The following is a 22,471-nucleotide window of genomic DNA, read 5'->3' as shown; positions in this document are numbered from 1 at the left end:
AATTAATTTCTGATATTTATTAAGTCTGTGAAGAAAACTTAAGCCATCCTAAAGTAAATTTACCTGTCACTGAAATTCTCAAAAACTGCAAAATAACTAATTTTCAAAATCATACCTTTATGAAATTTCTTAGAAAAGCACAGCTCGTCGTTTGAGTCCGAAAGGCTGTCGATCAATACACAAAGCTTTAAAAGTATATGTTCATTTCATAACCTCACAACTCACTTCAACTTTGTGTACATTTGCAAGAATTTTGTCTTCACAAGAATTCACGCTGCCATCCGGCATTTATTACGTAAAAGCTATCAGTCAGTTACAAACATGATGGTAAAACCACTAAAAACCACATAAAAACACACAGAAAGCTTATTAAAGGCATCACCGTATCATGCTGCTGCTGATTTCAGTGACCGCACTATTGGTAAAATGTCATCCAGGCTCTCCGCATCTGAAAACACAACAGGACACTGAGTAACACCTGGAATAATTAGTCGTTAAGCTAAATCAGATACACACTGTGGCCAAAAGTATGTGGACAACACTCCTAATTGTTGACAAATCATATATAATCAAGCTCTTAGCCGTGCAATCTTGGTAGACAAGTGCTGGCAGTAGAGCTAAGATCGCTATGCTCAATGCCAAGTGTCGGCTGGAGGGGTGTAAAGCACTCTGGACTCTGGAGCAGTGGAAACGTGTTGTCTAGAGTGATGAATCAGCTTCACTATCAGTCTGATGGATAAATCTGGGTTTGGTGGATGCCAGGAGAACATTACCTACCGGAATGCACAGTGCCAACAGTACAGTTTGGTGGAGGAGGGATGATGGGCTGGGGCTGTTTTTCAGGGTTTGGGTCTTAGTTCCAGTGAAGGGTGATGTTGATGCTACAGGGGGCAACTCTCCATATTAAAACTCATAGTTTTGCGGCTCCCGAGTGGCGCAACCGTCTAAGCGTTGTCCCTCATCAGGAGATCGCGAGTTCGATCCCTGGTGATGCTACAGCCGTCCGTAGCCGGGAGTCCAGGAGAGCACAATTGGCCTCGCTCTCTCTGGGTGGGTAGGATGGCCCCTCCTCCTCCCCCCATCACTCAACGCGATGCTAGTCAGCGCAGGCGTCTGTTAGCTGACGTAACAGATCTGGCGGTTGGCGCTTTCCTCCGAGCGCGTTCGGCTGTCCAGTGACGTTGCTTGAGCGGCAGTTCGAAAAGAAGCGGTGGTTGGCTTCACAGGTCTCGGAGGAAGCCTGTGTTAGCCTTCACCCTCCTAGCGTTGATAGCATCGTGTGATTGGGGGAGTCCTAACTAGCGGGTGGGATTGGAAACGACTAAATTGGGGAGAAAATCGGGTAAAAAAATCAAAACCTCATAGTTTTGGAATGTGACGGCCAACAAGCTCGTGTGGGTGTGATGGTCAGTTGTCCACATACTTTTGGCCACGTAATGTATATTAATGCAGATAAACTGTCCTTATTAAATAGACTAAAACTGCTTTGTTTGTCCATATAGAGTTGGCCTGTACACATTGCTTATATGTTTCTAGAGAACTGACTAGAATTGCCCATGTGAAATACAAAGTGACCAGTGCCTACCCAGAACCTGCAGCAGCTCCAGGACCAAGGAGTGAAATGCAGGAAAGAATTCCTCGTGTTCCTTCAGCTTCATGATAATGCTGAATAAAATACAAAGCGCTTAATTATGCACAACAGTGAAGTACTGGAGAAGCAAACCAGCGTCTTTGCTGTGACAAGTAGCACTTAAGCACTTTTATGCCTACATTGTAACAAACAACACATCCATAATCAATTTCATTTAAAGAGAAACTCCACTGAATTTCATGTATTTGAACAAATGAGATGTAAACAGAGTCATTCAGAGTGGTTTGGTGTGAAACGCTCTGTTCTAGAGAAACTTACTGAGTCAGAATTGTTCACAGTGGTGGTGATAGGAACCAGACGTCCACCTCTAAAAGCTCCCTCACAGAAAGTTACTACATGAAATGGTTATGAATTCACTGCCTGATGCAGTACGTTGGAAAGCAAAATAGTTCCCAAAGTTATTTTTGTAGGTCTGTGTCGGTTCACTGGTGGTTCTGGATAGTAAATAAAATGTCTATATTTGTGTTGTAGTCATGGCGACCCCTGGTTCCTATCACCACCACTGTAAAGACATCTGAACCATTTCACTCCAAACCACTCTGAATCTGTTTACATCTCAACCACTAAACTTTGCAGATATGTTGAAAAGCTGGACCCCTCGCACTTCCCTGTTCTACAGCACACACAATGCACTTTGTACTGTACATATTGTAAATACACTCACCAAGCACTTCATTAGGAACACCTGTACACCTACTCCTTCAAGCCAATCGTGAGGCAGCGGTGCAGTGCATATCATCATACAGATACAGGCAGCAGCTTCAGGTAGTGTTCATCAACCATCAGAATGGGGGGGGAAATGTGATCTCAGTGATTTTCACAGTGACATGATTGTTGTTGCCAGGCGAGCTAGTTTGAGTATTTCTGTAACTGCTGATCTCCAGGATTTTCACATACATCAGTCTCTAGAGTTACTCAGAAAGATGCAATAAAGAAAAAAACACCCAGTGAGTGGCAGTTCTGAAGAAACACCTTGTTGATGAGAGATGTCAGCGGAGAATGGCCAGACTGGTTCGGGCTGACAGAAAGGCTTTGGTAACTCAGATAACCACTCTGAGCAGAAAAGCATCTCAGAATGAACAACACATCAAACCTTGAGGTGGACGGGCTACAACAGCAGAAGACCATGTCAGGTTCCACTCTGTCAGCCAAGAGAAGAAAGCTGAGGCTGCAGTGGGCACAGGCTCACCAAAACTGGACAGCTGAAGACTGGAAAAACGTAGCCTGGTCTGATGAATCTCTGACTGTTTTCTGCTGATGCCCACAGATGGGTCAGAATTTGGCACCAACAGCAGGAATCCATGGACCTAACCTACCTTGTGTGAACAGTCCAGGCTGGTGGAGGTGGTGTAATGGTGTGGGGAATGTTTTCTCAGCACACTTTGGGTCTGTTAATACCAATCAATCATCGCTTGAATGTCACAGCCTAGTTACTGTTGCTGATCATATGCATCCCGTCATGGCCACAATTCACCATCTTCTAATGGCTACTTTTAGTATGATAATGCACCATGTCACAAAGGGAAAGTCAGCTCAAAGTGGTTTCATGAACATGATAGCAGTGTTCTTCAGTGGCCTTCGCAGTCACTGATCTGAATCCAACAGAACACCTTTGGGATGTGGTAGAACAGAAGATACACAACATGAAAGTGCACCTGGAAAATCTGCAGGAATTCCCTGATGCGATCAGGTCAGCATGAACTGAACTGAGAACTGATTTGAGAGCAAAGGGACGCCTGACCCAGTACTAGTGTAGTGTTCCTAATAAAGTGTTTGTTGAGTGTATTTGATAACTGTCCACCTAATGCATATCCCTCATATTACTTGTTGATTATTCTGTGTACTGGGTGAACAAACATGTTCTGTTTCTGATTACGCAATACATTCAAAACAACAGCATGTCCACTAAAATTACACACAGAAAAGTATTTAATAAAACTGTGCAATTGTAATCGGTGCCTAAGCAGATACTGCACCAAATTATACTGTCATTAAACCTAAATAGTCATGCATATAAACTCCATAATCTACAGGTGTACCTGTCAATGTCACAGGTTCCCAGCAAGTCTTGCAGGCCTTGGCCAGAAAAGCTTCCAGGAGAGGACACAATTCTAGCCACTGTGTTGACCACCTCACTAGGGGGCGCTCTATCGTCTAACACACAACAAATAAATATTGCATTAAACAGAAAAGGAGGCTTCAGGTGAGAATCAAGAGATAGAAAATTGTGCTATTCTTTATATAAGTAACATAGTTAATAATCCAAACATATAAAAAATATCAGGGCTGCAAATGTAGTCGATTATAAAATAGTATAAAATGGATTGGTATCAATTATACAGTCATTCTGACAGACTGTAATACTCTACAGGAAGTGTAGGGGGCGATATGGCTTCTACTGTTTCATTTAAAAAGCTCTATGATGTTCATATGATCCACACAGTCACTCTGACAGACTGTAATACACTACAGGAAGTGTAGGGGGCGATATGGCTTCTACTGTTTCATTTAAAAAGCTCTATAATGTTCATATGATCCACACAGTCACTCTGACAGACTGTAATACACTACAGGAAGTGTAGGGGGCGATATGGCTTCTACTGTTTCATTTAAAAAGCTCTATAATGTTCATATGATCCACACAGTCACTCTGACAGACTGCAGTACACTACAGGAAGTGTAGAGGGCGATATGACTTCTATTGTTTCTCTACAACATAATAATAGTTATAGGATTTCAGGTTCAATCTGGGTCTAGAAATCCCAGCCTAAAGCTGTTTATCCCTGAGCTGTGCCACATACCCATATCCAGAACATCCCTGAGGTTCCTCATGGCGTTGGTCATCTCTCCCAGCCTGGAGTAGACCTCGTTCATGCGGGGGTAAACACCGCTCAGGCGGGGGGCGTCAAAAAGCTTCTGAAAATGAGCCACCATGGCCTCCAGAGTGTGTTTGGTTGGGCTACGCAGAATCTACAAAATATAGAAAAATAAAGTAACAGCAATGTTATAGAAATATTTCACAATCCCGATGTTTCTAGTAATGAATGAAAACTGGTATGTATGACCGCAAACTGGATCATACTAACTGGACTCCCTCAGGTTTCATTCACCGTCAATCATGTTATCAAAGTCATTTTTCAGTAAGGTTATTGCGTATTTGCTGAACACCACCTTTCCAACAAATCCGTTCATCAGATTTCTGCCTTGTTAGAGCTGCCCTGGTCAACTGTAAGTGAAGTGAAAATGTCTAGGAGCAACAACAGCTCAGGCCTCCAAAATGAAAATGAAAAAAACGAAAAATGAAAGACATGGAAGGTTTAACGTTCACTTCTTCGATGGCTTATCCGAGTAACTAATGATGGGTTTGGATATGCGCTCATTTAAATGACCTTCCACATGGTGCTCCCCCCAGGTTTGTTTGCAGACCTGTGGGAAACAATGCAGCATGTATATGGATGTTTAGGTGTCCACATACTTTTGGCCATGTAGTGCACTTGCGGCAGACTAATCAGTGATCACTAATTAGACAAGGAAAATGTGAAGGTGATTCTAAACTCACTTTTTACAGGTCAAAATCAGTAAATGTGTAAAGTCTGGATGTTAGTGTGTCTGTGTGTAAAGATAAACACACCTTGTCGTCTGGAGAAGTTTCATCCAGCAGCAAGTCCACCAACAGCATCACGTCTTCAACCTTCACACTGTCGGACTGAGAGGCCACTCTGTCCTCTGGCTGCCACGGCAACAGCCTCTTCACCAGTCTGCCCAGAGAGCGGTGAAGATCCTGAGATGCAAAAGAGAATTTTAGCACGATAAAGACAATAAACTAGAGCGTTCACAGAAAACAATGAAAAACTCCAAGATGATATATCAAAGATGACAACGTTTCATCGCTACTGTAATAAATTTTGTTACCGTGATAAACAATATGCTTTTCTGAGCATATCATGGATATCATCTGTACTTAAGAGAACCCTGAACAACTCTTGTCATTAAAAGAAGCATTATCAGTCCTTTTTAATTAGTTTTTAATGCAGTGCAGATGTGAAACGCTGAATATAAATCATTGTAATGTGCGTTTACCAGAGCAGAGGTCTGAAATCGTGACACCTTATCAAACAAACAAATATACAATATGTAGTAGATATATAGAGTCCATGAAGCATTTTCTAAGAGGTGTTTGATTTTCTCTGTTATGTCTGAACTGAGTGAGACAAAAATACCTGCAAAGGTTTAGTCAGCGTAAAACATGTCCTAATCCTTTACGTGTGTTTATCTTCACAGTTTCCAGTTTACAGATTCATAGTTTTCTTTTCCGAACCAATGTTAAAAAGTTTGTATTGAAACTTTTTTGGTCCAAAAAAAACACATTTAAAATTTTTAAAGTTTAAATACCAGAAAAAATTTGAATGCTAATTCCAAAGCAACACAGAACACAAGTTTACATTTAAAATATTTTTAAAAGGCAACGTATATCAGATATACAGTTTTATGTAAAGTTTGAACTGAAAAAGTGGACAAAAAAATCCTCTACAGCACAAATTCTTTTTGTTCACAAATTCTAAGTATTTGATCAGTTTAACATACTTAAAGGAAAAAAAAATCTAAAAAGTCTATTTTTTTCCCATGTCAAATACAGCAAATAAACATTAATTTTGCAGAAGTGTGTTCTCTGTAGAGGATGTGTAAACTTGTTTTCACTTGTGCATGCACTTTGATGACGGGCAGGTGCCAAAACTTTTGCATACAACTGTATATATATGACTAATAGTTTAAAAATGAATGCTGTGGCCAAACAGATTCACACACTATAAGACGTAACATGTTGCTGACCGGCAGAGAGCTGAGCTGCTGGCTCCAGAATTCCAGCGTGGGGACGATCAGCTCCAGCTGTCCCTGCTGGCTGTGTTCTCTGAAGCTGTGTCCATCAGCAGGCTGCTTCAGCAACCCCAGCGGAGCCCTCGGACTGGTCAGGACTGCTGTGATCTCATTAATTACCTAACAAATAAAACACATAACAACAATTATGTAATACTTCATAATTTAACCAATCATTACACAATAATTAAAAATGTGAAAAAACAACGTAGCAGAAATGTCCAGATTATCAATGCATATCACAGATTATCTATAAAGATCTCTAAAGAACAGCGATGGAAACTCCAGACAGGAAGTTCGTAAATGAAAAGTTGGCTTGACAAAGCATTCAAATTCCAGCTGGTTGTTAGGGGGTTGCTAGGTCACTGCTATGGTATTGATAGTTCGTCCCCTTGGAATTATAAAGTTCCAGGTGACATTTTTGTCAAAATGGGTTTTTCACGTTCTTATTCTGTGACCATTTCTTAACATTATGTGAGGTGTTTTTTTATTTACATGCACTTTTGGACTCTTTATCTAGAAAACAAAAAGGTTCTGTCTCCAAAGTCAAACACTGACTTAGTTCTATAAGGTTCTATCTGCGAGCCAATCAGCATGTCAAATACATACAAGAAGACCAATCAGGTTCTGCTTCTTTGTCACATCGTGAGATGTTGCTGAAACGCCGCCTGTCTTCTTACATTTCTTTAAAAACTTTTACTGGCTTGAAGTTCATAAATATTAAGCCTTACAAGTCATTTAATAGCATAGCGCTGTTGTCGAAAGAAAACCTTGTATCTCCAAAATGGTAACTTTACAGGAGAAGGAAAAAACATGCTTTAGTTTTAATGGAAGTCAATGGAACCAGAATTTTTTCCAAGTCATTTTGGGTCGTTTCTTTTAGTCCATTCATCATGAAATTTACACACAATATATAGGACAACAGGCATTTTCAAATTATGTTAAAAACTGAAAAATGACAAAAATGGAGATAAAAGGTTTTCTTCCGACAGCAGCGATATATATATATATATGAATTAATGGGGTCTTAAATAAAACAAATTTCATTCATTCATCCGTTCATTTTCTTCTTTCTCCCAAAATAAGACATTCTGGCTCATTAGGAGCCACATTTCTGATATAAAACAAAACCTCATGCTGCCTTTATACTGATCTGCTACACTGACCTGCTGGGACAGTTTATTACAGCTGGTTTGTGTCTAACTAAAGGAACTAATGGTTCTGACCAAAACTGACCTCTGCACTGGACAAAATATTTAATTTTATGTTTAAAAACAAATTACGAGGATCAACTGTTTGTATTCCTTGAAAAATCGTTGCTTCTTTTCGCGTTTTGTCAGACAGAACCTTATAATTTCAAGCAGAAAGCCAGTTCTATCTGCATTTGATCTGCTCCAAAAAAAAATTTTAAAATTTAAAATTTACATATCTGATAGGATTTTGATTTTGTACATTTAGAATACATTTAGGGTGTCTGTCATCTTCATGTAACAAGAGACGTTTTCCACGCATCAGTTTTGCTATTTGGAATGTGAAAATCTTTGAAGCTCAGGATCTCAAAACTGCTCAGAACGTAAACAGAACCTTATAATTCCAAGGGCACGAGTTGGTGTTGCTAGGCAGCTGCTAAGGTATCCAAGGGGGTTGATAGGGCGTTACTAAGAGGTTGCTAAGGTATCCAATGTGGCTACTAGGCTGTTACTAGGTTGCTCATATGCTATTCCAGGTGGTGGCTAGGGTGCTGCTGTATGGTTGCTTATGGTTTTAGAGGCATTTGCTAGAGTGCTGTTAGGTGGTTACTATGGTTCCTCTTATGGTTTCTAGAGGGTTGCTAAGTGGTTGCTATGCTGTTCCAGGTGGTTGCTAGGGTATCCTAGGTGGTTGCTGTAAGTATGCTAATTTGAATGTAGTGTCTATGATGGTCAGTGTAAGAGATGTCCATTGTGACATCATTTGTGGCAGTTAGATTTGAATTCATTCCTATTAGAACAAAATCAACTTAATTGAATCCATGTTTGCCACGACTGGCTGTGTTTACATGCAAAGGTTTTTGCCAATCCGATTGAACGATTATAGATTCAGACTGAGGTGTTTATGCTCACTCTACTAAAAAATCTGATGAAAAATCTCCTTTAACATGCTCGCTACAAGTAATCAGATCCAAAATGACGCGCATGCATGGAGAACCACTTAGTGTAGACGTTACCATGACAGCGAACATCACATGAGGTCCAGCTCCCTCCATGTTGAACGTTATAAACTTTCACTATGACGTGACGCACATGCAGAACGTACTTAAACTTTCCGATAGGGAATGTAATCAGATTCAGGCGTTTACACGGATATTATTCTTCTATTTAACGGATTATTTACAGGATTACCCACCTCAATTAATCGGATAGAAACTGTATTCTGAATGGCCTCAACTGGACATTTTCTATTCCGATTGAGCTATTAGTCAGATTATTAATGGATTATTAGGCTGCATGTAAACGTGGCTATTGTCATATTTCACAAGGATGGAGTGCGCTCGCCTTCTCCAGTCTGATAGCCGAGTCTGCCTCTCTGCAGCGAGCTTTAACAGCAGACACAACATGACTCATGTCCTGCACCTTCAGCTCCGTGCGGATCTCCTACAACACAAACCACCCCCAAAATGTCAAACAGGACCCACACTGATGTGTTAATATATTGTATAAGCTGTGTAGTGTTGTTTTATAATGTCAATAAATAAAAAAACAATTCTAAATGAGAAAACCTGCTCTGTGAAATAATCTTTAATAAGACTGTATGTCGTTCAAAAACCAATACTGATACCAACATCAACACAGATACCATGACTTCGATATCTTCTTTTACATAATAATAAATGAATATAATAAAATGTAGGATATGGGTCCTTTATTGCAAACGGACAGTGAAAACTGCTTGTTTATTAAAACGTTCTAAAAGCAAGGGGTCCCCACACCCCAGGTATATGATCTTGCCCACCTCCAGATATCTCTTGCAGTGTTTGTTCTGCTGGTTCTCAGTGCTGGTTGTTCCTGCAGGATTCTCCACTCTCACTTTCTGCGCTGGTCTGAGAAAGAAAGAAAACATGCCGTCGAATAAAGGCATCATAACCTTGATAAGCATGTAACACATATGCATTAAATATGCTGCACTTATCACCAAAGTGAACAACAGCAGGTTATTTTTTAATTATTTCTGACTTGTAGCTGAAACAAGCAGAGAAACTTGGTGTAAAGTCTGTTTCAATCTATACCACGTTTGTGCTGTCAGTAGAAGAGGAGATATTTAATGATTAACTGAATTATTAGAAAGTTATTAGTATATTAGTTATTGTTGTGTCTTCGGTCTGTTGATGTAAAGCAAATATGAATGCAATTAACTATATATCTATGTAAAATTCACGTAATTATGTAATTTGTCGATGTTGGAACACAACCTTTTCCACAACGGTGACTTGCGGAAAAAGGAAAAATATTCAGAACTTGTAATGGAAGTTGATGGAACAAGATTGTTTTGCAATTTTTTCATTCATCATGAAATTTTAATACAATGCAAAAGGTAACAGCACTTTTAAATCATCCAAAAAAAGGAAAAAACATCAAAATGTAGCAAAAAATAATTCTTAAACAGTACAGCACAAGAATGCTAGACCTCAGAGGATTCCATGGATTTATCAAATTTACCTCTTCAATGCTTAAAATTCATCAAATTCAGCCAAAAGGAAATTTAATTTGATAAGAAGTGAATGAACAACAACAAAGTCTGCTAGAATGAATGTGACTGTGCTAGAAGCACTACGTGTCATACTTGATGTTGCTCAGCTGGATAATCCGGTCCATTCGCCTCAGCTGCTGTTTGCATGACTTCAGCTCCTTCACAGTGGGTCTAAAACACACACGTTTCACAAGATCACACTTCAAAAACTGCATACTGGAGCCAACTTTAACCCCCATTTCATTTCTCTAACCCACAGAACACAAATCAGCACACAATCCATGAACTCAGAAACTACTGTCAATTAAGCTTTTTAACTCCTTGGAACCACCAGTGGTTCCAAAATGCACTTCGTCATATTCTTTACTTTCATATTTCATAAGCTACGTTCTAAAGGTGGGGGTCGTATGAGAGCTGTAACTGTCTTCTCTCCAGTCAAATAGTAATGTAATTTTAAAACTTCGTAATAAAAGAAGCTGAACACAGCTCACAACTTTTTTTTCTACTGAAAGTTGCCCCCCCCCACAAATCTGAGCTACAAACTGAATCTCAGATGGCGTCTCTTCAGTGATTTACTCTGTAAAAAATTACAAAGAGCATCTAAGATTTTTGGCTTTCAGCAGTAAATTGTAAGCATATTGCAATATATTTATGATCATAAAATACATTTCCTGTTCATTTGGGGGGAGCTTTTACAATTTACATTTCTTTCAGTTACTGAATAATTTGCCTTAAGATTTGGCCATGTAAATTCAGATGGAAAAAACCGAAGGGGTTAAAGAACTAACATTGTCATGTCTTTCATTATCCAGCAGTCAAAATAAACGTCATTCATAGAAATTATATGACATTTCTGAGTATGTCACTATATCAACTGCTCTTATTTAACAACCCTTCACAGTCTATTCAAAAGCAGCTTGCATTAACACTACGAAACCCTATGGAACCGAGCGTTTAGTCTGAGCACTTGGTGATGGCCCCTTAATCTCATTTAAATCTGCTGCCAGAGGAGCTACAGTGCGTGCATGTCCATGTTAGCCGGAGTGAAACGTACCAGCATGTAGAATCAGAGCTTTATGAGTGCTACTGTGTTTCCTATCACTGTATAAAAGAGGCATGGAGCTTACTGATTATTGCGTTTGGGGTACGTGGTGGGGGAGAGGGAGGGGAACTATGTTTTTTTGCCAAAACATCATTAAAAGAGGTCTGTAGTGGATTATCCCAGGTTAGTGGCATTGCCATGCGATAAAGGGGAACCGTCCAGGAAAAATTACAATGTATAGATGAGTAGATAATTCATGTAAGTGAATGAATAAAAGAATAAAGAACCTGGACTCCAGGTCCTGTTTGAGCCGCTGGATTTCATTCTTCAGATCCTCGCGCTGAGCCTTGGTCTTCCTCAGTTGCTCCTGATACGACTGAAACCGAGACCAGAGACCAAGCAGAGTGGTGAGAAGTAGGGGAACTGGCATCATTACAGAGTTAAAAGCACAGAGATTAGTGTTCACCTGAATATATATATGGGTCATTCTCCATTTGGAGATGAAACCATGTCTCAAAAGTTGCAGGGGTTAAAAAAATGCTTAAAATATTATGCACAGCTCCAAAAGTCAGTATGAATATTTACACAGTTGACCTAAGATTAAATAATACTTTTCCTTTATAATTTCTCTGATTTTTCCTCCTTATCCTGTTTCATAGTCGCTCTGCATCTGTAAAACAGCTTGTCACAAAACCAATTTTCAACCATTTTTAATGTAAAACAATATTTTTAAGAGGCTTAACTCAGGAATTTGTATAAAACAGATTCATGTTTACTTTTTATATCATTAACGTTAAACTACATTTAAAAAATATTTTAAAAATTCATTTGTCAAAGATTTTAGTCGCTGGTGCTATCAGGAGTCTTATTTTACATTTTAACAGTATTTTCAGGTCTATTAAACTACTTCTTGGGGTCGAGGCTCATTAGAGAGGAAGCATCTCGAGGCCTGAGAAGGCGATACACACAATATTTCATTACGTTATTAATAATTTTGTTTATCAGGCAGCTCATAACTTCTATGTGTTACCGGTGTTTTGTGCTTTAATGTCTGGGTAATTACAAAATTGTCAAATGAATGCCGTATATCATTTTTATTACTGATTCTAAATAGTTGCACAAGGTCACCTGACCGACAACGAGTCAGCCAATTTAGAAAATCCTCAGTTTTAACCAGAACGTCACTGGAATCACCATCACTGGTGTTACACAATATTCATACAACACCAGTGACTGTAACATATGTTTGGAATTAAGCTCCTTTCTGCATATATGATAATAGGAGATGTTAATGGACACATTAAGATTATTTAGTTTAAGGATGAAAAAAATGTATCCACCTGAACTCCCACTCCAAATGAAGAATGACCCATACACACCGATCAGGCATAACATATGACCACCTCCTTGTTTCTACACTCATTGTCCATTTTATCAGCTCCACTTACTATATAGGTGCACTTTGTAGTTCTACAGTTACAGACTGTAGTCCATCTGTTTCTCTGCATACTTTGTTAGCCCCCTTTTACCCTGTTCTTCAGTGGTCAGGACCCCCATGGACCCTGACAGAGCAGGTACTATTTGGGTGGTGGATCATTCTCAGCACTGCAGTAACACTGACATGGTGGTGGTGTGTTAGTGTGTGTTGTGCTGGTCTGAGTGGATCAGACACAGCAGTGCTGCTGGAGTTTTTAAACACCTCAGTGTCACTGCTGGACTGAGAATAGTCCACCAACCAAAAATATCCAGCCAACAGCATCCTGTGGGCAGCGTCCTGTGACCACTGATGAAGGACTAGAGGATGACCAACACAAACTGTGCAGCAGCAGATGAGCTATCGTCTCTGACTTTACATCTACAAGCTGGACCAACAAGGTAGGAGTGTCTAATAGAGTGGACAGTGAGTGGACACAGTGTTTAAAAACTCCAGCAGCACTGCTGAGTCTGATCCACTCGTACCAGTGCAACATACACTAGCACACCACCACGTCAGTGTTACTGCAGTGCTGAGAATGACCCACCACCCAAATAGTACCTGCTCTGTGAGGGTCCATGGGGGTCCTGACCACTGAAGAACAGGGTAAAAGGGGCTAACAAAGTATCAGAGAAACAGATGGACTACAGTCTGTAACTGTAGAACTACAAAGTGCACCTATATAGTAAGTGGCGCTGATAAAATGGACAATGAGCGTAGAAACAAGGATGCCTGATCGATGTGTGTGTGTGTATATATATATATAAAAGGAGAGAGAGAGAGAGAGAGACAGAGGGGAAAAAACCTTGAGTAAGGCTTTGTAATTGGAGGAGGCCAAAGCCGAAATGTCTGTGCTGGTCTTGTCTGTGGTCAGCGAGTCTGACGAATCGTTCTCACGTGAGCTGTTCTTCTGGCAACTCCTGCAGGAAAAGATAAATAAGATTAAAGGGACAATTTGAGCAAAAGGCTATAGATGCCATCATAAAATGAAACATGATAGAGCAAAAAGGCTATTTCTTTCTGCGTATTGCCAAATGGTCCAACTGACTGTCTTTCACTGAATAGCCATATTAGCATTTTTCTAATTCCTGCAGAGAATATAATTATCCTATTAACTAACCACTGTCTCTACTGAGTTACGACATTTCTCTGTGCGACATTCACAGAAAATATTTTAATGACCCATGACCATATCTCTTTACTGTGAGGCTTAAACATCAAACTAAAGATAATACTCACTTGAGTTTATCCCGTAACTGCTGCAACTGGGATTCATAAACATCAATGACATCCAGGATCCTGCAGGACAAAAAACAAACAGAGTCTAAAGGAGAAGCCCCAGCGTGAACATAACAGAGACAGTCAAGTGACTTTACACATCAGGCACAATGCAGAGCAGCCAATCAGAACAGAGCTCAGTCTTCAAGACACAGTAAAAATCAACCTGTTTGACTCTAAAGAATAAAGAGAGATTGAAAAGTGGTCATGTAAAAATTAATTCAGAATGTTTTTGGTACATAAACATACACGAATCTCATACGCAGACCTTAAAATATATAGATAAAAAGGAAGATTGCAGGATACGGGCCCTTTAAAATGATTAACGGATTAATAAGCACACAGCATAAAATATCAACACACTGCTATTGATGATTGGATGGTTTTAATCCATAAAGAATTTGTACTCCTAAAAACATTCTCATGAACCTCTTTGTGAGGTTCACGGTAAGTGTGCGGACTCACAGCTGGTCGCTGGGGGAGTGGGCGCGGACCGAGCGGTTTTGGATCTGCTGGAAAGCCTGATTCTGCCGGGATACCCGTCTCTCCTCCTCCTTCACGGCATAGGACAGCTTCCTCTGCAGATCAGACACCAGCTCCTTCTGCTCACTCAGCTGCTGCTGCAGGGCCTGACAGCGCTTCTACACAAACACAAGCAGAGTTGGAACCCGACTGTGACTGAGCTAATCCTGACTGTGACTGAGCTAATCCCAACTACGACTGAGATAAACATGGCTATGACTGAGCTAAGTCCAACTGAGGTACGCCCCATTGCAACTGAGGTAAGCCCGACTATTGCTGAGATATGAGCCCAGCTATAACTGAGATAAACAAGGCTACAACCAAGCCAAGCCCGACTGCAACTAAAGTAATCCTGACTGTGGCTGAGCTAAACCCAGCTATGACTGAGGTAAGCCCGATTACGACTGAGGTAAGCCCAATTGTGGCTGACATAAATATGGCTATGACTGAGGTAAGCCCAACTATAACTGAGCTAAGCCTGACTACGACTATGGTAAGCCTGACAACGACTGAGGTAAGCCTGACTACAACTGAGGTAAGCCTGACTACAACTGAGGTAAGCTGGGCTATGACTGAGATAAGCCCAACTACGACTGAGATAAATATGGCTATGACTGAGGTACGCCCGACAACAACTAAAGTAAGCCCGACTGTGGCTAAGATAAGCCCAGGCTATGACTGAGATAAGCCTGACTATGACTGAGAAAAACATGGCTATGACTGAGCTATGCCCGACTGCAACTGAGCTAAGCCCAGCTGAGGTCAGCTTGGCTACGACTGAGGTAAGCCCGACTGTTGCTGATAAGACCAGCTATAACTGAGATAAACAAGGCTATAACTGAGCTAAGCCCGACTGTGACTGAGGTAATCCCAGCTATGTCTGAGATAAGCCCAACTATGACTGAAGTAAACTCGGCTATGACTGAAGTAAACTCGGCTATGACTGAACTCAACTTGACCATGACCGAGGCAAACCATGCTATGACTGTGGTAAACCCAGGTGTGACCAAGGCAAACCCAGGTAAGACCAAGCTAACCCAGCTATGACTCAGGCTAGCATAAACCGCCCCACTGACTGCCCCAAAAAAGAGCTTATATTAAACCATGCTGTGTGTCTGGAAGCTAGTGGGCTAAAAACCAATGCAATGTTCCACCTCTGCCTCCTTCTTCTCCTGCTGCAGGTTTTGGAGGTGGCCGTGCTGCTGGGCCGCTTTACTGATGAAGGAGTCCTCCAGGCCCTGAACTTTGACCTTTACGCTGGCCAGCACATCCTCCAGTTCCTCCGCTCGCTGAGACTGCCGCGCCGCCCGTATCTGCTGCTGCTCCACTTCCTCTCTGGAACAGGACATCAGGAAACAACACAGGACACTGGTTTGATAGTAAGCCTTGATATTTGCTGTGATTATGCACTACATACACAACTGTACACAGTTTTCTAAACGCATTTTACTGCAGTCAAACAGTCTCTAGGAGTAACTGCCCCCTCACCAGTCCAAACGTAGTCAGTTTAGACATGTGTCTGAAGTTTAAGTCCTTAGTTCTGCACTGTTACTACGCGGCTAATGTAGCCAGCAAAGATGTTCTAGACATGGAACACACTTTCAGTAGTTTTATATTCAATTAAAAGACTAAACTAAATAACCTCATATTCATGCTGTACTGGTGTTTTTTTGCCTGCCATTTAAGACCAGTGTGCCAGGCTATGGTTGAATGTGGGGAAGAACAAGACAGTCACAACCATGGCTTTCCTCAAGCATAGCGCTAGGATTGGGTGGGCACTGCCCCCTCCACTTTAGTTTTGGGGGGACCAGTGATTGCAAAAATATGCTAGAGGACCTTTTCAGTAGTTTAGTGCTGATAATATTATTTTTACTTTTTATTTGATATATTATTAATATTATATTTTGATTTTTGTATATTGTTCCTGTTTGAAAATGGCCTGAGAATCTTATTTTGTCTAAAAAACTAGCATATGCTGTATTGATTACTATTATAATCGATCATAATCTATAATAACATTCCAAAATTGGTTATCGGTGAATGACCACCTTTAGGTCAATGCTTTTTTATACGCCTACTGACTGGATCTATATTCTACTTTAATTCCTGCTTCAGCTAAGCTTCAGTAAGCAGGAGTCTGCAGTGGTACATCCTAATCCCCCCTGGAGGCCATACCATCCCACCGGCTCTGCCTACGCAAGATCAGATAACAACAGGTGGTCAGCACACCCACCAGGTCTAAATTATTAAGTGGATGACAGCATTAACTTGTATAGGACCTGTTCCTTCCCCAGAGGAAGATCACTACTGTTAAATTATTCAATGATTGAATTATTCAATTGAATATTTATGATGAAATATGTCCAAACATGCATTTGACAAAATGCTACATTATGTTATGCAGAAAATAAAACTGTCTTTTACGTTGTTCCCATGTTTTATCAGTAGTTGACAGTGAAACAAAGAGAAAAATGTCAGACTTATTAATACCGAATGTAAATGTAATTAAATTACCCATCTATGTGAGCAATTATGTCTCATAATTATATCTAAATTGTACATTGTGTGCCCAAAGTACTCAGACAACCCTAAAGGGAATATTCAGCTTGAATAAACTCCACAGAAAAGCACTGACCAATAGCAGACGAGCCTAAGGTCACCATGCCCAATGCCAGGCGTGAGCTAAAGGGTTGTAAAGCCCCCCTTCATTGGGCTGTGGAGCAGTGGAACTGCGTTCTCTGGAGCGATGGAGCTCCATCCAACACCTTTGGGATGAGTTGGAGTGACCCAGAACTGACCATCCAACATCAGTACCTGACCTCACTAATGCTCAATCAAATCCTCACAGCAATGTTCCAACATCTAGTGTAAAGCCTTCCCAGAAGAGTAGAGGCTGTTACCGGTGTAAAGGGGGATAAACTCCCTATTAAGACCCTTGATTTCAGAAAAAAACGCTCAACAAGCAGGTGTCTACAAACTTTTGGACATCAAAACAACAATAATAACTCTAGGCTGGTCTGACTTTTTGTTTTAGACAGACTTTCCCCTCAAATAAAGCGCGCTGGTCTTACTTCAGCTGGCTATTGGACTGAATGAGCTCCTGGATCAGGGCCTGCCTCCTCTCCGAATCCGCCAGCATCGTCTTCAGCATGTTCCGCATTTCAGCCGCAGACGTCCTCTCCAGCAGAACCAGGTCTGACGAGATAACCAATCAGCAAACACCATAAACAATACATGCTTTGAGCTGATGGAACTCAATATGACACTGAAGCAAAAAGGCGTACGGTAGAACCACGTCTGAAACAAACTTCACACACAATGCTAAGTTTGCTAAACACAATAACGACACAATTATTAGGCCTCGACATTATGGTTCAATTACAGCTCTTCAGGAAATGATTCAATGCATGAAATCTCCAATTTGATTCAGGATTCTTAAAAAACAGACTGACTACACAAATGTAACCAGAGGAAAAATGAACACGGTAGTGAAATATGCAGTCGAATGAAAGTTTTGGCACCCCTGGCCAGATTACATACTCTACAGTGAACATAGTTCTGCACATTTTAATGCACAACTACTGTTTGTGTGCTGAATTTAACATATTGGTGAAAAAACATATAACAAAAAATTTGACCTGTGCAAAAGTAATTATTTTTTGTTTTTTTTCTTCTCCAGTATGTTAAAACTTCATGAATAAACACAAATTGTGCCCTAAAATGTGCAGAAGATGTCATATACGAGTGTAGAAGATGTGTTTCCTTTCACTTAGAAAACCAACATAACCTGTAATTTGACCAGGAGTGTTCAAGCGTTTGCATTCAGCTGAGGACAATAAAAGCAACAACTCAAGCTTCTTAATCATATTATTGAATACAATAACATGAAATGAGCTCACACTGCATTAACTATTGTTATAATCAATTACAATAACATTACAATCATATCTACCATTCAAAAATTGGGAAAAAATAAATGTGTACAGAATGGCAAACTGTAAATTTTGGGGCAAATAACTCAACAAAAATGATAAAAAATATGTAGTATATTACTGAAATCTAATAAAGACTGAAAACCATCTAATTACTTGATCCCTCCGCAAAAAAAAAGAAATACAGAATGAAATCTCTTTTTTATCTATAACATTACTGAATAAAATAATAAAAATATTAATAATAGTATATAATATACGTAAATACCTGCCAGGTTTTTGTTCTCTGTCGGATCCGCGAAGCGAACAGGCTTAAAGCCGTGATGCTGCAGCAGCCGGTTTACAGCATCCCACTCCGTCTGCTCCTGCTGTGAATTAAACACCAGAGTGGATAAACAGTCGGAGTTTCAGCGAGTTTGAACAAAACATCACGTCACGTTACAGACTTGCACACCTGAAACTGACTGTAGGTCCACAGAAAGACATATGTCTTATCTCTAGACTGAAAGCGAGCGGTCAGAACTGCCCTGTCCATCTGATCTAAACACTACTTAGGCCTTCTACAGCAAAAAGAACAGAACAGCAAGGTGCTCAGCCTGATCTGCTGGATGCCTGAGGTCTGTGCCTGAAGCGCCAATCCACAGTGTGTCTCCAGGGACGGTGGTAGAGATCAGGTTACCTCACCTGGCTGGTCAGTGACGGGTTAGAAAATGCTGCAGCTCACCTTTTCCATCTTGACGCCCTTTTTCCTCCGTGGGAAGATGTATTCTGTACGCAGGTTTCACCAAAACGCCAGCAAGCTTAGAAAATCTGAGCACTTTCTGGAGCGTCTGTGTTTCTGAAAACACAATGAAAGATATTTTAGCATCACTGAGGCATAAAAATGCTTTAACATAGTGAGTAACACACTGTCTATGTCAGTATTAGTGTCACACAATTAGGGGTGGACAATATGACGATATTTATGGTTATCGTGATAAATCACGTCACAAAAAGCTCAGCATCAGGGCTGATTAACACCATGTTCATTAAAAAGAGATATGTTTGTCTTGTATTTTATTTTTTTACCTCACTTACACCAATCAGGCATAACATTATGACCACCTCCTTGTTTCTACGCTCATTGTCCATTTTATCAGCTCCACTTACTGTATAGGTGCACTTTGTAGTTCTACAGTTACAGACTGTAGTCCATCTGTTTCTCTGATACTTTGTTAGCCCCCTTTTACCCTGTTCTTCAGTGGTCAGGACCCCTATGGACCCTCACAGAGCAGGTACTATTTGGGTGGTGTTGCGCTGATACGAGTGGATCAGACACAGCAGTGCTGCTGGAGTTTTTAATCATATAAAGATTTGAGGCCACAATATAGTATTTTGTGGCCTCAATATAGTAATTCATGGCTTCAAAACATAATTTGTGGCCAAAATGCAGTAAACTGCAGCCTCAGTATGCTAAACTGTGGCCTCAATGTATTAATTTGAGGCTGCAACATGGTAATTCATGGCTTTAATGTAGTAATTTGTGGTATAATATGGTAATTCGTGGCCAAAATATAGTAAATTGTGGCTTCACTTCAGTAATTTGTGGCCTCAATATAGTAATTTGTAATATAGTGGCCACACTTTAATAAAAAAGGCTCCGTAGTCAGAGATGTTAGCAAAATTAGAGAATTTAAATAAGTTTATAAAGTTAGAGTAATTAATACTTAAATTAACATAAATGTAATGAGTTGGGAAAGTTAATGAAGACGTTATTGGAGTTAGCTCCTCGGTAGTAGGTGCCAAACAGCCCAGTTGGACTAAATGTAATTCGTTACTGTACTTAAGTACTTTTTTTGTGTATCTGTACTTTACTGAAATATTTCCATTTTTTCCCACTACATTTCAAAGTCAAATATCTGACTTTTTACTCCACTACATTATGAGAAATCTGTCGTTCCTTTTGGTTTATGTGTGTATAAAAACGTAACATGTCAAAACTAAAGAAACGCAAAGTAAGAACACCGATCAGGGCACAGCGGTCACTTAGTTTTGAGCTTGTTTTGGCCTGTTGGTCATACCGACCCAGTGCAGCACACGGTTCAACATCAGTGCAGCGTAAAATTGTGGGAGAGTCTGTTCAACATAAATGATGAACTAACCTAACTTTGTGTAAACAGACCACAATATAGAAATATGTACTCATATGCAGTTGTGACTGACGTGTCTTTATTCTGAATTTATACAAACACATTTCATTTTATAGTAAATTTGTTTAGGCTGGTTTATGTTTATGAACAGAGACTTACAGACGCAGTTTAGTAAAGGAAACTCATTTGTGAGTTTAAAGTTTTTATTAAACTTAAACTTGCAAATAAATCTTAAACTGAAACTTTGCTTGTTTGTAAAAAGTGATTTCAGAGCCACTCAGTTCTACCTGATGGAAACTGTTTGCCTTCAGTGTTTTGTGTTTATGATAATTTTAATAGATCAGCGTCACTAATTAATGACTCTATTAAAAGACTGGTTTACCAAGAGAGACATTGGAGTATTTTCACCTAAAATGAGTTAATGAAGCGAGTCTTGTTACAAAAATGATAATAGGACATCAGAGCCGTAATTAATCTTTCAGTACATTTACTTTTGATACTTAAGTACATTTGAAGGCAAATACTTTTGTACTTTTACTCAAGTGGAGGTCTAAAGGGAGGAACTTCTACTTTTACTGCAGTAATATTTTACCTTGGTGTCTCTACTTTAACTCAAGTACAGGGTTTGTGTTCTTCGTCCGCTGCTGATTATATATAAACCTAAAGCCTGATATGATTGACAGGAACAGCAGGTAAACAGACACACAACGAGACTCCACTCAGCTCGGTTAGCCGCGTTAGCTCAGCTCGGCTAACAGCTCTTACAGCTCACAGTCAGAGGAACGAAAGGCTCATTTAGCAACATTCGCTGTCCTGCGGACATTATTCCTACCTTTCGGCCTCAAAGGCGACTCATTTCTAAAGCTTATCGTTGTTTTTGAGTATAAAACAGCCGCAGCTTCTGTTTCGGCTTTTCAAAATAACTGCTAAAAGTGACGCAGAGGTTTCCTTCCGCAAAGCTGACCAATAGCAGATCGGTATGTCGATGAGATCCCGCCCCTACACGCAACGCGTCACACGGAGCTTTTATTTTGAACAGCGGTTTGTACAGGAGCCGGTTTAGATGTACATTTTAATTTAATTTAATCAATTTCATGATGAATTATTTTGTTTTAATAATGTTTTTTGCTTTAAACTTTTTTTTTAATTTAAGACGTGCTAGGAAGAAGTACAAAGCAGAGAATTTGCACATTAAATTAATTTACAAATTCCCTGGTTTGTACTTATTTCTAGCTTGTCTTAAATTACAAAATAACGGTTTAAAGGAACAAAAAATATTAGGAGACCAATTTATTATCTTTAAACGTACTAATTTCTGGTTATGCTTCTATATAGCACCAACAGGGAATTTTCTATTGTGCACAAAATTGACATATAATATAGGAATAATATCAGAAATCTTTTTGGTGTTATATAAAATCATTTTCAAAAAGATTCTTTATAGAACCATATACATTTTTCATCTGTCTGAACCATCTCACTATGCAAAGAACCTTTTAAGCAGGAACTGGTTCAAAACCATTCCCTTTATTAAAGAATATGACTGTGTAACTCAGAATCATAAGCAGGAGATACAGTTGCATGCAGTGGTGTTAAACATCCACAAGGTGGCAGAAAAGAACCGCCAGAATAAGTAATGCCCAAAGCAAAGCAAGCAGTGATTCTTTGGGTGAATTATATTTCCTTTGCATAGAAACAAAGTTTTAGGAAACTCTCAGAGAGAAAGACGTTCCCTTCTGAGAAAAGTGACCACAAGCCTGTACAATAAATCAAGGTCAAGGGCAGCCAAAACGCTGCTCGTATATAGATACTATAGATAGATGTTGACCTGCTATTTAAAAT

At 39.8% G+C, this 22,471-nt stretch overlaps 1 protein-coding gene across 2 annotated transcripts; it reads right to left on the bottom strand.

Moving 5' to 3' along the window:
* Window positions 1-102: 102 nt before the first annotated feature.
* cep70 (centrosomal protein 70) lies at window positions 103-21,573 on the bottom strand. Of its 2 annotated transcripts, none has more exons than XM_036562039.1 (18): window positions 21,462-21,573; window positions 19,225-19,338; window positions 18,769-18,868; window positions 17,640-17,763; window positions 15,723-15,903; window positions 14,512-14,687; window positions 14,008-14,067; window positions 13,574-13,688; window positions 11,582-11,670; window positions 10,346-10,423; window positions 9,518-9,605; window positions 9,061-9,159; window positions 6,482-6,646; window positions 5,283-5,432; window positions 4,453-4,621; window positions 3,691-3,805; window positions 1,586-1,665; window positions 103-448 (listed from the first exon to the last, which is right to left on the bottom strand). In XM_036562039.1, the coding sequence occupies exons 2-18, from the start codon at window positions 19,231-19,233 to the stop codon at window positions 387-389; spliced, it is 1,860 nt and encodes a 619-aa protein (XP_036417932.1). In that variant the 5' UTR covers window positions 19,234-19,338; window positions 21,462-21,573; the 3' UTR covers window positions 103-386. The 2 variants fall into 2 exon arrangements, with proteins under 2 accessions (XP_036417932.1, XP_036417933.1); XM_036562040.1 differs by lacking the exon at window positions 21,462-21,573 and adding an exon at window positions 21,222-21,454.
* Between the last annotated feature and the right edge of the window lie 898 nt (window positions 21,574-22,471).

This window comes from Colossoma macropomum, unplaced genomic scaffold, assembly GCF_904425465.1.
Source record: "Colossoma macropomum unplaced genomic scaffold, Colossoma_macropomum, whole genome shotgun sequence".
NCBI classification, from domain to species: domain Eukaryota; kingdom Metazoa; phylum Chordata; class Actinopteri; order Characiformes; family Serrasalmidae; genus Colossoma; species Colossoma macropomum.
The sequence above is the reverse complement of the archived record's forward strand: the minus strand, read 5'-3'. Positions and strand labels throughout refer to the sequence as shown.

Bases quoted from the DNA above. Each gene is read 5' to 3' on its own strand.
- cep70 (XM_036562039.1), bottom strand. The intron at 14,068-14,511 runs GTGAGTCCGCAC...TTTGTCCTGCAG, and splicing joins CACTCCCCCAGCGACCAGCT to GATCCTGGATGTCATTGATG. The intron at 5,433-6,481 runs GTCAGCAACATG...TTTGCATCTCAG, and splicing joins AGCAGCTCAGCTCTCTGCCG to GATCTTCACCGCTCTCTGGG.